Source organism: Jaculus jaculus, chromosome 1 (genome assembly GCF_020740685.1).
Source record: "Jaculus jaculus isolate mJacJac1 chromosome 1, mJacJac1.mat.Y.cur, whole genome shotgun sequence".
NCBI classification, from domain to species: Eukaryota; Metazoa; Chordata; class Mammalia; order Rodentia; family Dipodidae; genus Jaculus; species Jaculus jaculus.
The window spans coordinates 24,262,708-24,281,143 of NC_059102.1; the positions used below are offsets into that span (position 1 = coordinate 24,262,708).

Consider the following 18,436-nt stretch of genomic DNA (forward strand, 5'->3'; position numbering starts at 1 on the left):
TGTGACTACTCTTATCTGATATGTATTAGTCATGTTATATAGATATAGTTCATGGCTGCCAAATATTTGCTGAATGAACAAACTGCAAAGACTCGATACACTCCAGTTTGTCATGTTTGTTACATACTCCAGAAACCTAATCCTTTAGCAAGACCATGCTTAAGCCTATTACAGCTTCCTGTTCTGAAAGACGGGGAAGTTATCCCATAAATTCAAATTTAAGTGCTCTTTAAAAGCTTACTTCTAAAAGAATGAGCTTATTTTCTAAGTCTTTTAAAAGAAACATAATGGGGGCTGAAGAGATGGCCTAAGTGGTTAAGGTGCTTGCCTACAAAGCCAAAGGACCTAGGTTCAATTCCCCAAGACCCATATAAGCCAGATATACAAAGTGGCGCCTGTGTCTGGAGTTTGTTTGCAGTAGCTGGAGGCCCTGGCATGCCCATTCTCATTCTCTCTCTCTTCCTGTCTCTCTCCCTCCCTCCTCTTTCTCGCTCTCAAATAAATAATAATGTGCCAGAATCATAGCAAACTGCACATTTTAAAAATAAGATCACAACTATATATACACTATCACATTTTCATAGGTAAAATGTTGTGTTTGCTTTTTAAACGTAGATGAAAGCTGCACATCATTGACTCACCGATTCTTTTCCAGCTCATTGTGTGTAGATCTAAAAGAAGAGGAAAAGAGAAAGTATTAGCCCTGCTGCTTAAGAAGGTTACAGGAAGGAGGATTGGTTTAGGTTTAGTTACTGTTATACCACAGCCAGTGAATTTAACAATGCAATGGTTAGACTTCTACAACATCACTCAGCAAAAAGAAAGAACCTACATTCATTAGGATGGTGCATGCAGGTGATTTGGTTAACTCTGTTCTGAAACTGGAATTTCATTGTTAGTTTAATAGAAAACTAATACATGCTCCCTTGCCTACTTACATCATCTTTCATTTTGTTGGGTTATAGATATGTCAATAATTTTTTAAATTTTATTTACTTATTTTAGATTGGGGGGTGAAGAGAAACAATGGGAGCACCAGGGCCTCTAGCCACTGACTGCAAATGAATTCCAAATGCATATGCCACGATGTACAACTGCTTAACGTGGGACCTGAAGAATCGAACCTGGGTCCTTAGGCCTCACAGGCAAGCGCCTTGACCATGAAGCCATCTCTCCATTCCAGATATGTCAATACTTTAAATTAACTAAAACATAATCCCACTTTTGTTTAAAAAGAAAAAAATAAGATGTCTTACAGCTACATGAAACAGACAAGTTCAAATCTTCCTGCCTTTTGTGTGAAGCATAAATAAGAAAAAATCATATAAGACAGAAAATATACTAACCATTTTTAAAAGATATACATTAATAAAAACTAAGGGTCATGCTTTTAAAGACTCAAACGGGGGTTGAAGAGATGACTTAGTGATAAGGCACTTACCTGCAAAGCCTAAGGACCTGTGTTCAATTCCCCAGTGCCCACGTAAGCCATATGCTTAAAGTGGCACATGCATCTGGAGTTCATTTACAGTGGCTGGAGGCCCTGGAGCATCCTTTCTCTCCCTCTCTCTCCCTATTAATTAATATTTTCAAAGACTAAAAGGATACAACCCAAAATGCTAGCATTGGTTATTTTCTCTTTTTCATTCTGCCTTAGTATCGTAAAGATACTTACCATTCTACTGAACAAAAACCGACTGAGGAATCTGCTAAACTGTGCTAAGCAATTAAAATACAATATCACTTGAGACAGGATTTTTCTATGGAGTCCAGACTAGCCTCACATTTACAATCCTCCTGTCACAATGCCTGTAACAACTCTTGTTTTATAAACAAGAATGTGCAGGCAGGCTAAAGCCCAAAGGTCATGCAGTAGATATGAATTCAGTCAGGGACTCTATCTCCAAATTCCAAGCTTTTAACCCCCTAATAAGAACCACTACTGAGTGAAGGCTATGGGCTCAGAATCTAAGACCAGAATACCTAGGTTCAGATGCTATGGCCTTAGTAAAGTCCCTTCATTTCTCTGTGCTGTTTCTTCATTTACGAAGAAGTAGAACAATATAGTTAGCCCTCCCTATGTATGGGCTCCAATTCTGTGGATTTAACTAATTGCACATTTAAAATATTTGGAAAAAAATACTGTGTTGATTCTGAATATGTACAGAGATTTTTATTAGTCCCCAGGGCACCAACTATTTACATATAATTTATCTTAAGTAATCTAGAAATAATATAAAAATATATGAGCAGAAGCTATATTCAAGTACTGTACCATTTTATACAAAGGACCTTGGTGTCAGCAGATTTTGTTTACCTGCAGGGGTTCCTTAGTATCTGTGGGCAACTAATTCTCCACAGATACTAAGGAATGGCCATATTTGCCTCAAATGACAGCAAAATGTAATCGACTAGTTACTACTAGAACTGTTAACTATTTCTCCCTTGAAAAAAAGGTGCTACTTTTGTAGTGCTTCAGAATTAACAACAGTTGTTTTTTTTTTAATTTACTTATTTGAAAGAGAGAGAGGGGATAGAGAGATTTGGCATGCCAGGGCCGCCTGTTACTGCAAACAAACTGCAGACACTTTGTGCATCTGGCTTCACGTTGGCTAATAAATAGAACCTGGGCCTTCAGGCTTTGCTAGCAAGTGCCTGCAACTGCTGAACCAATTCTCCAACCCCAACGATGGAAGTTTTATAAAGTAGAATTTACGTTTTTATTACTAGAACCAAAACCTTAATCATTTTACATACTGTTAATGTCAAAACCTTTCTGAATATTAAATTACTGGTTGCTTTCATCTTATCTTCATTCAACAGATATTTAATAATCAGATTCTTAAATATTTTGTATATGCATGTGGTGTGCATGCATGTATGCACACGTGTGCATGTGTGTGAAGGGCAGAGGCTGATGTGAGGTGTCTTCTGTCACTGCACCTTACTTACTGAGACAAGGTCTCTCACTAGCCTAGCTACTCTAGTCAGTCTATCTAATCAGCTTGCCTTCTCCACCTCCTAACCACTGGCTACCACACCTGCCCAGCATTTAGGTAGGTGTTAGGAATCTGAACTCAGATCCTCATGCTTGCAAGACAAGCACTTTACTGACTGAGCTATCTCCCCAACCCCAGGTTCCTAAAACTTCAGTATTTTGTGGACCTTATAATTTATAGAAATTTACCCACTGTCATAGTCCAACAGACATTTCATACATACACACACACACATATATAGGTATATGTCTATGTGTATGTGTGTGTATATATATAGTTTTGTGAGGTAGGGTCTCACTCTAGTCTAGGCTGACCTGGAATTCACTATGTAGTCGCAGGGTGGCCTTGAACTCTCAGTGATTCTCCTACGTCTGCCTCCTGAGTGCTGGGATTAAAGGCGTGCACCACCATGCCCGGCCTTCTTATATATTTTTTTACATTTTATTTTTAGTTATTTATTGAGAGAGAGAGATAACAGGCATGCCAGGGCCTCCAGCCACTGCAAATGAACTCCAGATACATGCCATCCATGTGCATCTGGGTTAGGTGTGCTCTGAGGAGTCAAACCTGGGTCCTTAGGCTTCACATGCAAGTGCCTTAACCATTAAACCATCTCTCCAGCTCCAAAAGACCTTTTTGAGTTACTGTCTCCTGTCTACCTTTTGCTTTCTTAACAGTTTCATAATGTCCGAGTTATATTTGTGGGGTTTTGGGGTTGGTTTTTTTTTTTTTTTTTTTTTGGTTTTCAAGGTAGGGTCTCAATCTAGTCCAGGCTGACCTGGAATTCACTATGGAGTCTCAGGGTGGCCTCGGACTCATGGCAATCCTCCTACCTCTATCTCCAGAGTGCTGGGATTAAAGGCGTGTGTCACCACACCCAGCTATAATGTCCAAGGTATATGGGATGGAAAAAAACTGATATTATTTCAATGACAATATAAAGGACTTCTTCCTCAAAAATGTGAAAAAAGCCTTAGGATGTTTCAAGAGTTCAAAAAAATTAACAGCAAAAATACGTACAATTCAGATGGAGTAAACAATAAAAACATAGGTCTTCTAATTCAGCAGAGACACAGAGCTCAAAACTCAATAAATTATAATGAAATTCCTACCACCATATATTAAAAGTTTTGAATACTTTTTATTGTTTGAATGAAATACTAAAGCAATAAGTTAGAAGTGGGAAATGGCATATTTTATAGTTACAAAACAACAAATCCTCCATGTATTAATGGCTGGACAATGATGAGACTCCCTGCCCCTCTTGCCAAGAAAATACAGATGTAAATGATTTTCTCTGAGAAGAAAACTTAAAACAAGTAAGACAAAAATGAGAGATAATCCACACATAAAAATGGAAACATGCTTATAGAAGAGTGGATTCTAGTCTACCATGAGCTTATTCTAAACAATCTGGCAATCCCACTGATATCCATAAATGCAAAAGATAATATACTGAATGATAACCAATTGTGGAATTCCAATATTAGATTGAGCCCATTATAAAAAGCTGGGGCCAAAAGAACATAATCTGACCCACTGCTGTGAACAAAATTAAAACAGCAGGTTCTTTCTACCTCTTTTGAATAGGCTTTTCTCTATTGTTTTTTTTTAAAGAAAAAAAAGCTAACAACTTTTTCACCAAACTGAGAAATGTATACCATACTAAGTTATACCACCAACAAAATTTACCAAGATTTCCAAATAACAAGAAACAAAATGATCACAAACATACTTACTGATCATTACCATATTGCCATATTCTTTTTTTTTTTGTTGTTGTTGTTCATTTTTATTTATTTATTTGAGAGTGACAGAGGCAGAAAGAGGCAGATGGAGTGAGAGATAGAATGGGCGCGCCAGGGCTACCAGCCACTGCAAACGAACTCCAGATGCGTGTGCCCCCTTGTGCATCTGGCTAACATGGGTCCTGGAGAACTGAGCCTTGAACCGGGGTCGTTAGGCTTCACAGGCAAGCGCTTAACCGCTAAGCCATCTCTCCAGCCCTATATTGCCATATTCTTACTTTTACTCCTACTTTAAAATTTTTTGCATTTAATATAAAGTTAACAAATACTGAATACTTTAAATGTCCAAGGCTATCTTAGGCTATAGGGAATCAGAATAAATTTACAAATGTGCAGGAATAATTGTAACTTCAGTTAAAATTAATAAATGAAGCAAGGCATTAACATGTTGTGGGATTCAAAGATGGAAGAGTTTGCTTCAAATGGAGCTAGGGGAAAAAATTAGAAGAAGGTAGCACTTTATCTGGGCTTATATGACGTACACTTTACTATTAGTGAAGTCTGGAATCTGCTAAAAGGGTGGCATTCCAAATAAAGGGATAAGATAAGCAAACAAGCAGAAATGCAATGTCCAAAGCCAAACCAGTGAATGTACAGAGGTCATAAAGAGCCCTGCGGTTACAGGAAAAAGCTTTGAGCTTAGTGAGGAACTGCGTTAGTTTGGGACAAATTACTTAACCTGATTCAGTTTCCTCATTTGTAAGACCCAAATATTTCTGTCTGCCTTGGCTGGGTTTATCTTGAGTAGAGGAAAAAAAAAATGTGAAAGCATTTAGTACAGTGTAATTATTCAGTGAATATTAATTTTTATTACTATTATTTGAGGTGGGATTTTACTATGTAGCCCAAACTGGCCTGAAACTTGTAATCCTCTTGGCCCCAGCTTCTCAAGTGTTAGGATTACACACCTGTGCCATCCTGCCTGTATAATTTTAAGATCTTTTAAAATATCTTATTTATAGCCAGGTGTGGTGGTGCACGCCTTTAATCCCAGCACTCGGGAGGCAGAGGTAGGAGGATTGCCATGAGTTCAAGGCCACCCTGAGATGACAGAGTTAATTCCAGGTCAGCCTGGACCAGAGTGATACCTTACCTCAGAAAAAAAAAAAAAATTATAATATATCTTATTTATTTGCAAGCAGAAAAATACAGATGGGGGGGGGGGAGGGAGGGAGGGAGCAAGGGCACGCCAGGGCCTGCAGCCACTGCAAAGGACTCCAGACTCATGCACCACCTTGTACTGGTGCTAAGGAATCTAGTCTAGGTTCTTAGGCTTTGCTGGCAAAGTGCATTAACCACTGAGAGAATCTCTCCAGCCCAAGATTGTTTTTATTTTGTGTGCGTGTTTCTGTGTGAGTGCATGGGCCCACGCGCGCCACAGCACATGTGCGGAGGTCTGAGGCAAGCTTGGGCTTGTCCTCTTCTTTCCCCTTCCATATGGGACAGGGCCTCTTGTTTTCTCTTTTTTCTTGGTATGGCGGGGTGTGAACTCTGCCTGTGTACAGAGGCCAGAGGAGAATGCTGGGCATCCTCCTTTTTGCACTCATCTGCATGTTTCTTTGAGATGGAGTCTCACTAAACCCAAAGCTGCCGTTTCCAAATGAGCTCCAGCAATTCTCAGGTCTTTTCTCTCCAACGGAATGAGGTAACAGGTGCGTGTTGCCCTGGGTGCTGGGAAATCGAACCCGGAAAATCAAGCGCTCTTAGGTTGCCACTGCATGCTCCAGCTTAACTGGCCCACGCGCTTCAGGATCCTCCAGGTTCTACCTCCACTGCAGCAGGCGCACCTGGACTAGAGACGCGTGTATCACTTGGCATAAGCTTTCTATGGGTGCTACTGAACTCAGGCCAATGGCTTGCACTCTCCCCAGCCCCAGGTAACCATGAGACAGTCTGACAGGGTATCAGTAACATTTGGAATCAAATACTCAAATAAACCATTATAATCAGGGAAAGAAAAACTGAAAGACAGATAAGACTGAAGCCACTTGGTCATTCAGCCAGTTAATCAGCCAGTACAGGGGTTAGCAGTACGACAGAGAGAAAGATGCCTAATTATATGTACACAGGGAAACTAACAATCCAAACAATGTTACTAATAAATGCGTAATTGTATTGCACATGGCATATTCAGAGACAACCCCTTTACTTCTTTGAGAGCCTACATATCCAACCAGGCCCTTTCAATAATGTGTCACTGAAATATTTAATTATAAATTCTCTGAAAGGTTCAGAGAATAATAATACAATTATTAGCTGATTTTTATTTCCATTCAAATAAAATGTATCTCTGAGAGCCTATACCAGTAAGTTGTCTGCCTTTGAGACATCCTTACTCTGAATGCTTAAAAACTTCCAAGAGCACAAAGACACCTCTATCACTGTATGACTGAATCACAGGTAGTTGTTTTTACAGTAACATCACTTAGGAGAGCCATCCTAATGCATCTCATGTTTGGATGGGCAGGTACCATTATCTCAACTAGATCTGTGAGCTTTCGTGACTACATGGTTCTAATACATGAACTTTGTACCCTTTAGGGCACAGTTTGGTGGCAGACAATGAAATGAAGCATAGAACTAAAACTGTACAAAATGGTAAAGTCTGACTCAAAAGTAGCGCTCCTGTGGAAGAACACAAGCCTCCATTACAGAACTAACACCTTCTTCTGACAACAGAGATCTCTCTGCATTAAAGCAGCGAGCCAGCTTTCAATTACTGAACGTTTGTGTTTCATTTACTTGCTAACCCTAAAGTATGCAGTGGATGTGCTCTTCCACATGATGAAGCCAAATGAGCATCTTCTAATGAGTAACTTAAGGCATGTCGTTTATATACTCAAAAATCGAGAAAAACAAGCCGGGCGTGGTGGCGCACGCCTTTAATCCCAGCACTCAGGAGGCAGAGGTAGGAGACTTGCCATGAGCTTGAAGCCACCCTAAGACTACAGAGTGATTTCCAGGTCAGCCTGGGCTAGAGTGAGACCCTACCTTGAAAAAGAAAAAAGAAAAATCGAGAAAAACTGACCACTGCCACTAGAGCAGCTGGTTGGGGCCTCTAAGGACAAAGAAAAACTACAGCAATTTGTGCAGTAGTAAATTTCAAAGCATTTTTAGTATTCTTTTTCTTTTAAAATAGTATGTTTGCCCATTTGTTTTCACCAGTGATTTTTATGTGCATATACCTGATTTTTTAAAAGACATTAAAGACAGGGGCTAGAGAGAAGGCTTAGCAGTTAAGGCACATGCCTGTGAAGCCTCAGGACCCTGGTTTGGTTCTCTGGGTCCCATGTAAGCCAGATGCACAGGACGGCACATGCATTTGGAGTCTGTTTGCTGGAGGTCCTGGCATGCCCATTCTCACTCTCAATCTCTCTCCCTATCTCTATCTCTAGTAAATAAATAAAAAATATAAAAAAGACACTAAAGACAGTAAGACTTAAATACTGAAAACTATTAGGGAAAAAACTCCTAAAATATGTATTTTTTTCTGTAATGACAAAACCATACTCACCACAGAAACTATTCCTACAATGACTTGTATCAAAAAAAATGATGCACAACAATAACTGTAACCAAGAACTTGACTTTTTTCCTTAAAACTTAAATATAAAGCTGAACATACGTACTTTGTAACTCACCATTTTCACTCATAGGTATAACCAAACTAATATATGTTCAGCAAAGACATAGAGAAAATATTCACGTAACACTATTCATACAGTGCCCAAACAGAAAACTCAAAGATTAACATAGAATGGAGAAATTGTGAAATATTATAATACTATGCAATAATGGCTTTGCAATTATATGGATTAATTGCCACAACCTGTAATATAATAATAATTTTAAAAAGAGCAAGATAGGGCTAGAGAGATGACTCAATGGTTAAGTAGGTTTCCTGTGAAAGCACTAAGGCCCCACAGGGTCTGAGACCACCAGAATTCAACTGTCCAGATAGCACAAGAACAGCTGGACACGACTGTGCATGTCTGTAACCGCAGTCCTGTAGGGAAAAGAGACCCGAGACTCTTTGGGGCCCTGAACGCTCTAGAATCAGCAAGACCCTGGCTCAAAACAAGACAGGGAAGAAGAGTGATGGAGTGGGACACCAGGCATTCTGCTCCAGCCACTATAGGTGAGCACCCTCCTCTGTCCACTGCAGGCAAGTGTATGAGGCACCACACCACACACATACATACACACACAGCACAGCACATTACACACTCACAAGCAAAAAAAAAAAAAGCATAGCTGGGCATGGTGGCCCACGTCTTTAATTCCAACACTCAGGAAGCTGAGTTAGAAGGATTGCCATGAGATCCAGTTCAGCCTAGGCTATAGAGTGAGTTCCAGGTCAGCATGGACTAGAGTGAAACCCTGCCTCAAAAATTAATTAGTTGGGCTGGAGAAATGGCTTAGCAGTTAAGCACTTGCCTATGAAGCCTAAGGACCCCGGTTCGAGGCTCAATTCTCCAGGACCCACATTAGCCAGATGCATAAGGGGGCACAAATGTCTGGAGTTCTTTTGCAGTGGCTGGAAGCCCTGGTGCGCCCATTCTTTCTCTTTCTCTCTCTCTCTCTCTTTCTGCCTCTTTCTCTGTCACTTTCAAATAAATAAATAAAAATAAACAAAAAAAAATTTTAAATACTGTTTAAAAAAATTAGTTAAAAAACTAGTAAGACATGCCAAAAAAGCACAAACTGCCAAAAAAGCCTACCTAACTAATGTTAGATTTCATTTCACATTAAGATTTCAAATTGGTAAAATGAATTCACAGTATAAAAAGTTAGGAGCTGGAAAGGTAACTCGGGGTACAGCATTTGCCTAGCATACAGGAGGTCCTGTTACAACAGTGGTCACCTCAGGAGAGAGTAACAGTAACTCAAAACCAGGAGAGTGGTTTCTGAAAACGTGTATGAGGGCTGGAGAGATGGCTTAGCGGTTAAGTGCTTGCCTGTGAAGCCTAAGAACCCCAGTTCAAGGCTCGGTTCCCTAGGACCCATGTTAGCCAGATGCACAAGGGGGAGCATGCATCTGGAGTTCATGTGCAGTGGCTGGAGGCCCTGGTGTGCCTATTCTTTCTCTCTCTCTCTCTCTCTCTCTCTGCCTCTTTCTCTGTCACTCTCAAATAAATAAATAAATAAATAAATAAATTTTTTTAAATGTATATGAAATTCTCTCTGGAGTTTCGTGAAAATTCACTGAGTCCTATACAATGTCAGTACACTTGTCTATATACACACACACACATACACACATCCATTTTAATAAACAAGGAAAATAAAAACCACTGCATTCTATAAAAAATCAACTTTTACTTCAAATATAGCAATTTAAGTCTGACAAATATTTTGGCACACAACATAAACATATATAAGTTATACACTTTTTTTTTTCCAGGTAGCCCAGGCTGACCTGGAATTCACTATGGAGTCTCAGGGTGGCCTCGAACTCATGGCGATCCTCTTACCTCTGCCTCCTGAGTGCTGGGATTAAAGGCGTGCATCACTATACCCAGCAAGACAAGTTTCTTAAAATAAATAACGGAAAATGATTGTCCCTTAATGGTACTGTATATATTAAAGGGAATTTAAAAAAAAATTTATTAGCATTTTCCATGATTATAAAAAAAATATCCCATGGTAATTCCCTCCCCCCCACACACACTTTCCCCTTTAAAGGGAATTTTTAATAGTTCACAAACACAAAGAAAACTCCAAGCCCAAAGAATTCATTAGCAAAATTTACCAAGTAATTAAGGAATAAAATAAAAAGATATACATAAAATCTTTAAACAATGAAACAAACAGGGAATACTTCCTCATTAATTTTATGAGGGCAGCATTAGCCTGATACCAAGACTTAACAAAGAAATTATATGGAAAGCAGACAAGACCAAAAAAAAAAAAACAACAACAGAACAGATAGCTCATGGATAGTGACATAAAACTTCTACAGAAAATGTCAGCAAACTCAACCCAACAACATATGGAAAGATATTGCCACAACTGTTAGGATTAATATTAGTATTAGGTTTTTCTGCCTCCTCATCCCTAGGCATGATTCTACGATTTTGGCAATTTCATTCTTCACTGTGAGGCCCTAGATTATACCTGAGTTTATTTTGCTAAGGAGATGACTCACCATGAAAGTTGGTCATGGTGGAAAAATCAACCATGTGATGAGAGAGGTGAGGCTTGACTAACCAGTGTTAGTCTAACCTCCAGGGAGAGGAGAGGTGTTAGGGAGTGAGTTCAGTCACATAGTCAATATTCAATCAACCATGTCTATCTAACAGCATCCTCAAATAAAAGCTATAGAACTTGAGGTTCGGGTGGACATCTTGGCTGGAGGGTTAGTACCAGCAGGGTAAGGCACTCAGATTCTATGTGGAGAAGGCTCTGCTTCCAGGATGGTTTCAGACCCCACTTTCCATATCTTCACTTGGCAGGTCTTATTTTATAATAAAACATGAGTACTTTCCTTAGTTCTGAGTTGTTCTTGATAATTACTGAACCTAGAGCAGGAGGCAGACAGACTTCTGAATTTTTAGCCAGGTAATCAAAAAATAAGAGTGACTTTGGGACTCCTGAACTTGTGCCTGAAATGTATAGTGAGAGCAGATATGTTGGGGCCTGGGCAGTTTGTGCCAATTCTGAGTGGCTAAGATCAGTACTACAAAGCTGGAAACGATGGCACATGCCTTTAATCCCAGCACTCACAGGCTGAGGGGGCAGGATCATGTGTTCATGTGTGACAAGGTTCCAGGTCAGCCTACCTCAAAAAACAAAACGGAACAACAACATAAAAGATCAATACTTATAGTAGTATAAAATATAAAATGGCCTAGTAGTGTTTAGTACAAGAATGTAAGGTTAGTTTAATATTCAAAAATCAGGGCTGGAGAGATGGCTTAGTGGTTAAGCGCTTGCCTGTGAAGCCCAAGGACCCCAGTTTGAGGCTCGATTCCCCAGGACCCACGTTAGCCAGATGCACAAGGGGGCGCACGCGTCTGGAGTTCGTTTGCAGTGGCTGGAGGCCCTGGCGCATCCATTCTCTCTCTCTCTCTCTCTCTGTCTGTCACTTTCAAATAAATAAATAAACATTAAAAAAACCAAAAATCAATTCAATCCTTTATATTAACAGGAGAAAAAAAGAAAAAGATAAAACACAGCCTGGTCAGGTCTAGAAAAACTGCTCAGTGGTTAAAGGCACTTGCTAGAAAGGCCTGTAGGCTCAGGTTCAATTCCCAAGCTACCCACCTAAGCCAGACATAAAATGTGGAATAAATAAGGAAAAAGCACTTGACAAAATTTACCATCCTTTCATGCAAAAAACAAAAATTCTCCTCACAAATTAGTAGAGGCATTTCCTTAACCTGAAATGCATATTTACAAAAGGAATCACTCAATGATGAAAGACTATTTTCTTTCCTAATTAGGCACAGTAATATTCATTGCCATCACTTCTAATCTGCACAAGAAAAGAAAAAATCGTACCTCACGTGAAGGGAGAAATAAAAATGTATTTTACAAACATCTATTTAAGACGTTCAGGTAGTGCAACTCTCTGGTTAAGAGCATGTGCTTAAGAGTAAGCTAGGGTCCAGGTTCAACTCCTAGCACCCACCCAAAGAACACTTATCTATTAAGAAAATCCTAAGGAGGGGGAAGATCCAGCCCAGCAGTTAAAGGCACTTGCTTGCAAAGCCTTAAGACCTGGGTTCGGTATCCTAGTACCCAGGTAAAGCCAGATGCACAAAGCAGTCCATGTGTCTGGAGTTCATTTGCAGTGGCATTAGACCTTGGCATGTCCATTTTCATTTATTCTCTCTACTTGCAAATAAATTTTTAAAAATTATTTAGAAAATTCTAAAGAATATACAAATTATTAGAATGGTCAGTATGTCAAGTTCAATTGTCACTTATGATAGCATCAAAAAATATTTAAGGGAGTGGCTGGGCTCTGCTCTTGAGAGTCAGTCTTGGCAGCTTGTGCTTTTCCCAAATAAAAGCTTCCATCTTTGCCTCAAAAAAAAAAAAAAATTTAAGGGAAAATCTAACAAAATATTTGTATGACCTACACTCTGAAAACTAGAGAAACATGAAATTTTAAAATATCTAAATAATTTAATAAGTGTCATGACTTACCATGTTCAATAATTAGAAGAGTCAATATTATTATTAAGATGTATTAAGTCTTCCATATTTAATCTACGGATTCAAAGTAATCCTAATCAAAATTCCAGCAGGCTTTTATTACAGAAATTGAAAACCCAGAATGAAACCCTACCTCAAAAAACAAAAACAAAGCCAGGCATGGTGGAACACGCCTTTAATCCCAGCACTCGGAAGGTAGAGGTAGGAGGATTTCCCTGAGTTCGAGGCCACCCTGAGACTATACAGTGAATTCCAGGTCAGCCTGGGCTAGACTGAGACCCTACCTCGAAAAACAAAAACAAAAACAAAAATCCAGAACACATTTTCCTGAAATGTATATAGTAACATTAATAACAAAATTATATACAGGATTCACACATTTTCTCCAATGAGAAATTAGTCTTACATAAAAAGTTTTCTATCTTTTTAATATTTATTCTTAATTATTTGAGTGAGAGAAAGAGGAAGACAGAGAAAGAGAGAGACAGAGAGAGAATGGGCACTCCAGGGCTTCTAGCTGCTGCGAACGAACTCCAGATACCATGTACCACCTGTGCATCTGGCTTATATGGGTCCTGGAGAAGTGAACCTGGATCCTTAGGCTTTGCAGACAAGCATCTTAACCACTAAGCCATCTCTCCAACCCCATAAAACATTTTTCCTATAATAAAAAATGTTGCTCTAGGTCTGGAGAGATAGCTTAGCGGTTAAGGCACTTGCCTGAGAAGCCTGAGAACCCATAATCAACTATCCAGATCCCACGTAAGCCAGATGCACAAAGGTGAGGCAAGCAAAAGGTCACACATACTCACCTGATGCTGCAGTATCCAAAATTCGCTTTTAGTGGCTGAGGCCCTGATGCACCATGATTATAAAAAATATCCCATGGTAATATCCTCCCTCCCCTCACTTTCCCCCCTTTGAAACTCCATTCTCCATAATATCCCTTCTCTTCTCTCTTTCTAAAATACTAAATAGATACAAAATTTTAAAAATATTGCTCTAATACCAAAATAATATAATCTCTGTATGTTCCTAAATGCATGTTGAGGTTAATCAATGGACAGTTATACACTGGGAATCCATAGCATTCTTACAATTACCTATTGTCATACTTTGTCTATAATAATTTGCTCTGGACTTGGAATCTGACACAAAAATGGCTTTTTACACCATCTTGTATTATTTTCATATGTTATGTGTATATATATATGTATGCATATATATATGTATATATATATGCACATGATATTTTTCTAATATACAAACAGTACTTTTATGTCAGGGAAACACAAATTCATTTGCTAATTACTTTCATGACAGCAGTTTCAGGGACTAGAGAGATGGCCCAGCAGTTAAAGGTGCTTGCTAGCAAAGCCTAATGACCTGGGTTCAATTCCTCAGCATCCACATAAAGCCAGATGCACAAAGTGGCGCATGCACCTGAAGTCTGTTTGCAGTAGCAAGAGACCCTGGCACACCCATTCTCTCCTGTGCTTGCAAATAAATAATAAATAAAATATTACAAAAGAGACAGCAGTTCCAGTAGCTAATAAAAACTTTAAAAAATTATTTATAAAGGGTTAGCAAAGGGCACTGGTAGGAAGGCATTAAATGCCGCAGGCACAAAATATGTTTCAAGCATTTAGCTGAACAGAGAAGCAGAACACTCACATAAGATTTCAGGTTGCAGCCATGAGTCTTAATTTTTAAATAAATGATCACTAAGTACCATGCTGCTGACCCTAGAGAAACAAATGTCAGGGACTGAACTCATCAGCTCTACGTATGGAAGTTACCAAAGCACAAGTCATTTCCTCATCAAAATGGGTGCGGGTAACGCCACTTCACAGAATGTTCTGAAATCCAAATGAGAATATAATGCATGTTGAAGAACTTTCTGTGCAAGTAGCATATTATATGCAAGTGTCACTACTGTTACTTTTAGTGAAGATGGGAGCATCCCTGCCTGGCCCCCTCCATCCTTTCACTCCTTGCTTTCTTTGTCCTAGGAGTATAGGTATGGCCCTCTACGCCCAGTGGAATCTACCCTTCAGATGCAATAATTCTCATTTTTCATGTTTACCTAAAGATCCAGGTGGGCAAATGCAAAGACACAACAGTGTTCACAGCTGCTGTGTTTGGAATGACAAAAAGAAATCTAAAAATACTTAAATGTCATCAACAATGCTTGGTTTAATAAACAATGGTAAACACATGAAGTAGAGAACCATACAGTAATCTAAGATGTTACAGGTACATAAACGTGAGAAAGTCAGGGTAACAAAGGAAAGCTGGGAAGCATTCAGCCCCAAGAAGCCTCCCTCAGGAATCAGATGACCAGGTCCGCCACGACACGCCCTACCCCACCCCACCTTTTGCTTAATGCTCTCCATACTTTGAAGTAATATATTCACATGTTCATTTGATAAGTGTTTCCTTTGGTAGACTGAAATGAGGGTAGAAAAATATAGTATGTCTATACCAATAAACATGTGATGAAGGGAAAAATGCAACAACAGTTTTAAATGAATCAAAAAATGAAAGTTGCCGGGTGTGGTGGCGCACACCGTTAATCCCAGCACTCAGAAGGCAGAGGTAGGAAGATCACCAAGAGTTCGAGGCCACCCTGAGACTTCCAGGTCAGTCTGGACCACAGTGAGACCCTACCTCAGAAAAAAAAAAAGAAAGGCCCGCCCCCCCACCCTTAGGTAGGGTTTCACCCTAGCCCAGGCTGACCTGGAATTCACTATATAGGTCTCAGGAGATCCTCTTACCTCTGCTCCAATGGTATTAAAGGTGTGGGCTACCACACCTGGTTGAGAATTTTTTTGGTGGGGGTTTTGAGATAGGGTGTTCACTCTAGCTCAGGCTGACCTGGAATTCACTGTGTAGTCTCAGGGTGGCCTTGAACTCACAGCAATCCTCCCACCTCTGCCTCCCGAGTGCTGGAATTAAAGGTGTGTGCCACCATGCCCAGCTGAGAATTTTTCTAATACATACTTAAACTGCATCAACACTATAATATCAGAGTAAAAACAGGATCAAGCCTCTTTGATTAGATTAGTATTTGGGAAATAGTCTTCACAGAAAAAAAGACAAAAATGTCCAAAAAGGAGGGGGCAATACTGTCTCTTTCTTAAGGAGACATCTCTAAAGTCTCTTAAAATCAGCAGTCTTTCTTCCTGTCAGGATGACAAAGACACTTCTCAAAACCCAGCTTGCTACCGAAGCCGATCACCACCTGTGCGCACATGTCGGGCTCACACAGAGCAAATCACTTTAACCATATCCTGGCCACATGTGATTTAACCATGAACCAGAGATAATATCTTTCCTTCAGAAAGCAGAGAACTGAACCAGACAAAATGTAGAATTCCCTTTCCATGTCGAGATCTTCCAGGTCGTATGTTCAGTATTTTGACAAAAGGCAACTCTTTAGAGAGAGCAGCAGCGTCCCACTGACAAGGAACAATCCTGCTGTTCTCCTTCAAACAATACTTACTTCTTCAGAGGGATCTATGACTAAGATACCCGGCAGCAGCAAATGTATGCTCCAATGAACCAGTTAATGGAAAGCCTGAGTTAGTTTTGTGTGAGACATATAATTCTTGAGGAATTTTCACTTAACTCACTTTTGATCAAAGGTAAGACATCACAAAACACATTTCAAAGGATGTGGTCCTCATTTAACATGCAGGAAATACTGAAGAATAATGCCAACATTGCTAGGAATTTAACTGCATTTCTGTTTTGACTTTTATAAGTTTTCTATTGGACAAAAACACAGAGTCTATTTTTTTTAAATTTTTTGGTTTTTCGAGGTAGGGTCTCACTCTAGCTCAGGCTGCCCTGGAATTCATTCTGTATTCTCAGGGGAGCCTCGAACTCATGGTGATCTTCCTACCTCTGCCTCCCAAGTGCTGAGTGAGATTAAAGGCATGTGCCACCACACCTGGCTCAAAGTCTTTTTTTTTTTTTTTTTTTTTTTTTTTGGTTTTTCGAGGTAGAGTTTTACTCTAATCCAGTCTGACCTGGAATTCACTCTGTAGTCTCAGGGTAGCCTTGAACTCACAGCAATTCTACTACCTCTGCCTCCCAAGTGCTGGGATTAAAGGTGTACACCACCATGCCCGGCTCAGAGTCTATTTTTTTTAATATCAAAAATCTGAAATCTATAAAATATAAATTTCCAAAAAAATAAGTCCTTTTAAGCACATGTTTAAGAATTAAAAACAGGAGGAAACATTTCAAATTATTCTTGCTGAGGAAAGTCCTAACTACTCTAGGAAAAGAATTTAGTACTCTCCTCTTCTTCCCCAAACACCTAAAAACCCAGGAAGACAGTCAGAAGGGATACAAAGCTGAATAAATAAAAATGCAGCCATTTATTCTAAAATAAGATGATGAAAAAATATCTTGTTTACAAAATATTAAACTGGTGCTCTACATGCAACAGGAAAATTTGCTTTTAATGTTCTTGATCTTAGCAGGTGGAACTGAAATACTGCTAATGTTGTGACATTACGGTACTAAAAAGGAATTATACATGAACTTGAAATTCAAGCAAAAAGTGGTTCTCTCCAAGTCACATTAAATCAATGCAACTACCATGTGGCACAGGTTCATGCCAACATTTACCTCCAAAATTAACAGACTTCTGGTTCTTTTGATATCTTTTTATTTCTATAACATAAGACAATAGTGTTCTTTAAAATCCAGTATATCTACTAAAAAATACTTGTTTAGAAGAACCAATATACTTGCTTTGAATTTAGAGACTTTTAGTCTCCAAATACTACAGTTTTCCTTTCAAGTGTATTAATAACCCTTAGAACACAAAATTATCAAAAGTGTGCAATGTAGGAGTTGTATTTTCTTCTGTTGTTTCTCCTTCCAGTCTAATATGGTACTTGGCACAAAAATACTTAAGTTCCCTTTTAAATATTTTATTTTTATTTATTACTTTTTAAAAAATTGTTTATTTCTATTTATTTGAGAGTGACAGAGAGAGAAAGAGGGAGGGAGAGAGAGAGAGAATGGGTGCGCCAGGGCTTCCAGCCACTGCAAATGAACTCCAGATGCATGCGCCCCCTTGTGCATCTGGCTAACGTGGGTCCTGGGAAATTAAGCCTCGAACCAGGGTCCTTAGGCTTCACAGGCAAGTGCTTAACCACTAAGCCATCTCTCCAGCCCTTATTTATTTACTTACTTGAGAGAGAGAGAGGGGCAGAAAAAGAGTGAAAGAAAAAAATATGAGTGAGCCAGGGCCTCTAGCTGCTGCAAACAAACTCCAGATGCATGTGCCACCTTGTGCACTGACTTACCTGGGTCTTGGGGAATTAAACCTAGGTCCTTTGGCTTTGCCAGCAAGCGCCTTAACTGCTAAGCCATCTCTCCAGCCCCTAAGTTTTCTTTTAGAACAATCTATCTGGAGTTCTAAAAAATCTTTCATTCTTTGGGCTG

General features: G+C 39.3%; 1 protein-coding gene across 3 annotated transcripts in view; it reads right to left on the reverse strand.

Annotated features, from left to right (window-relative positions):
- Window positions 1–18,436, reverse strand: part of Mxi1 (MAX interactor 1, dimerization protein) — an 83,981-nt gene that overhangs the window by 39,126 nt on the left and 26,419 nt on the right. For all 3 annotated transcript variants that reach the window (XM_045140530.1, XM_004659355.2, XM_045140538.1), the window contains exon 3: window positions 642–671. In XM_045140530.1, the coding sequence (XP_044996465.1) occupies window positions 642–671 (30 nt within the window). The remainder of the gene's footprint in view (window positions 1–641; window positions 672–18,436) is intronic.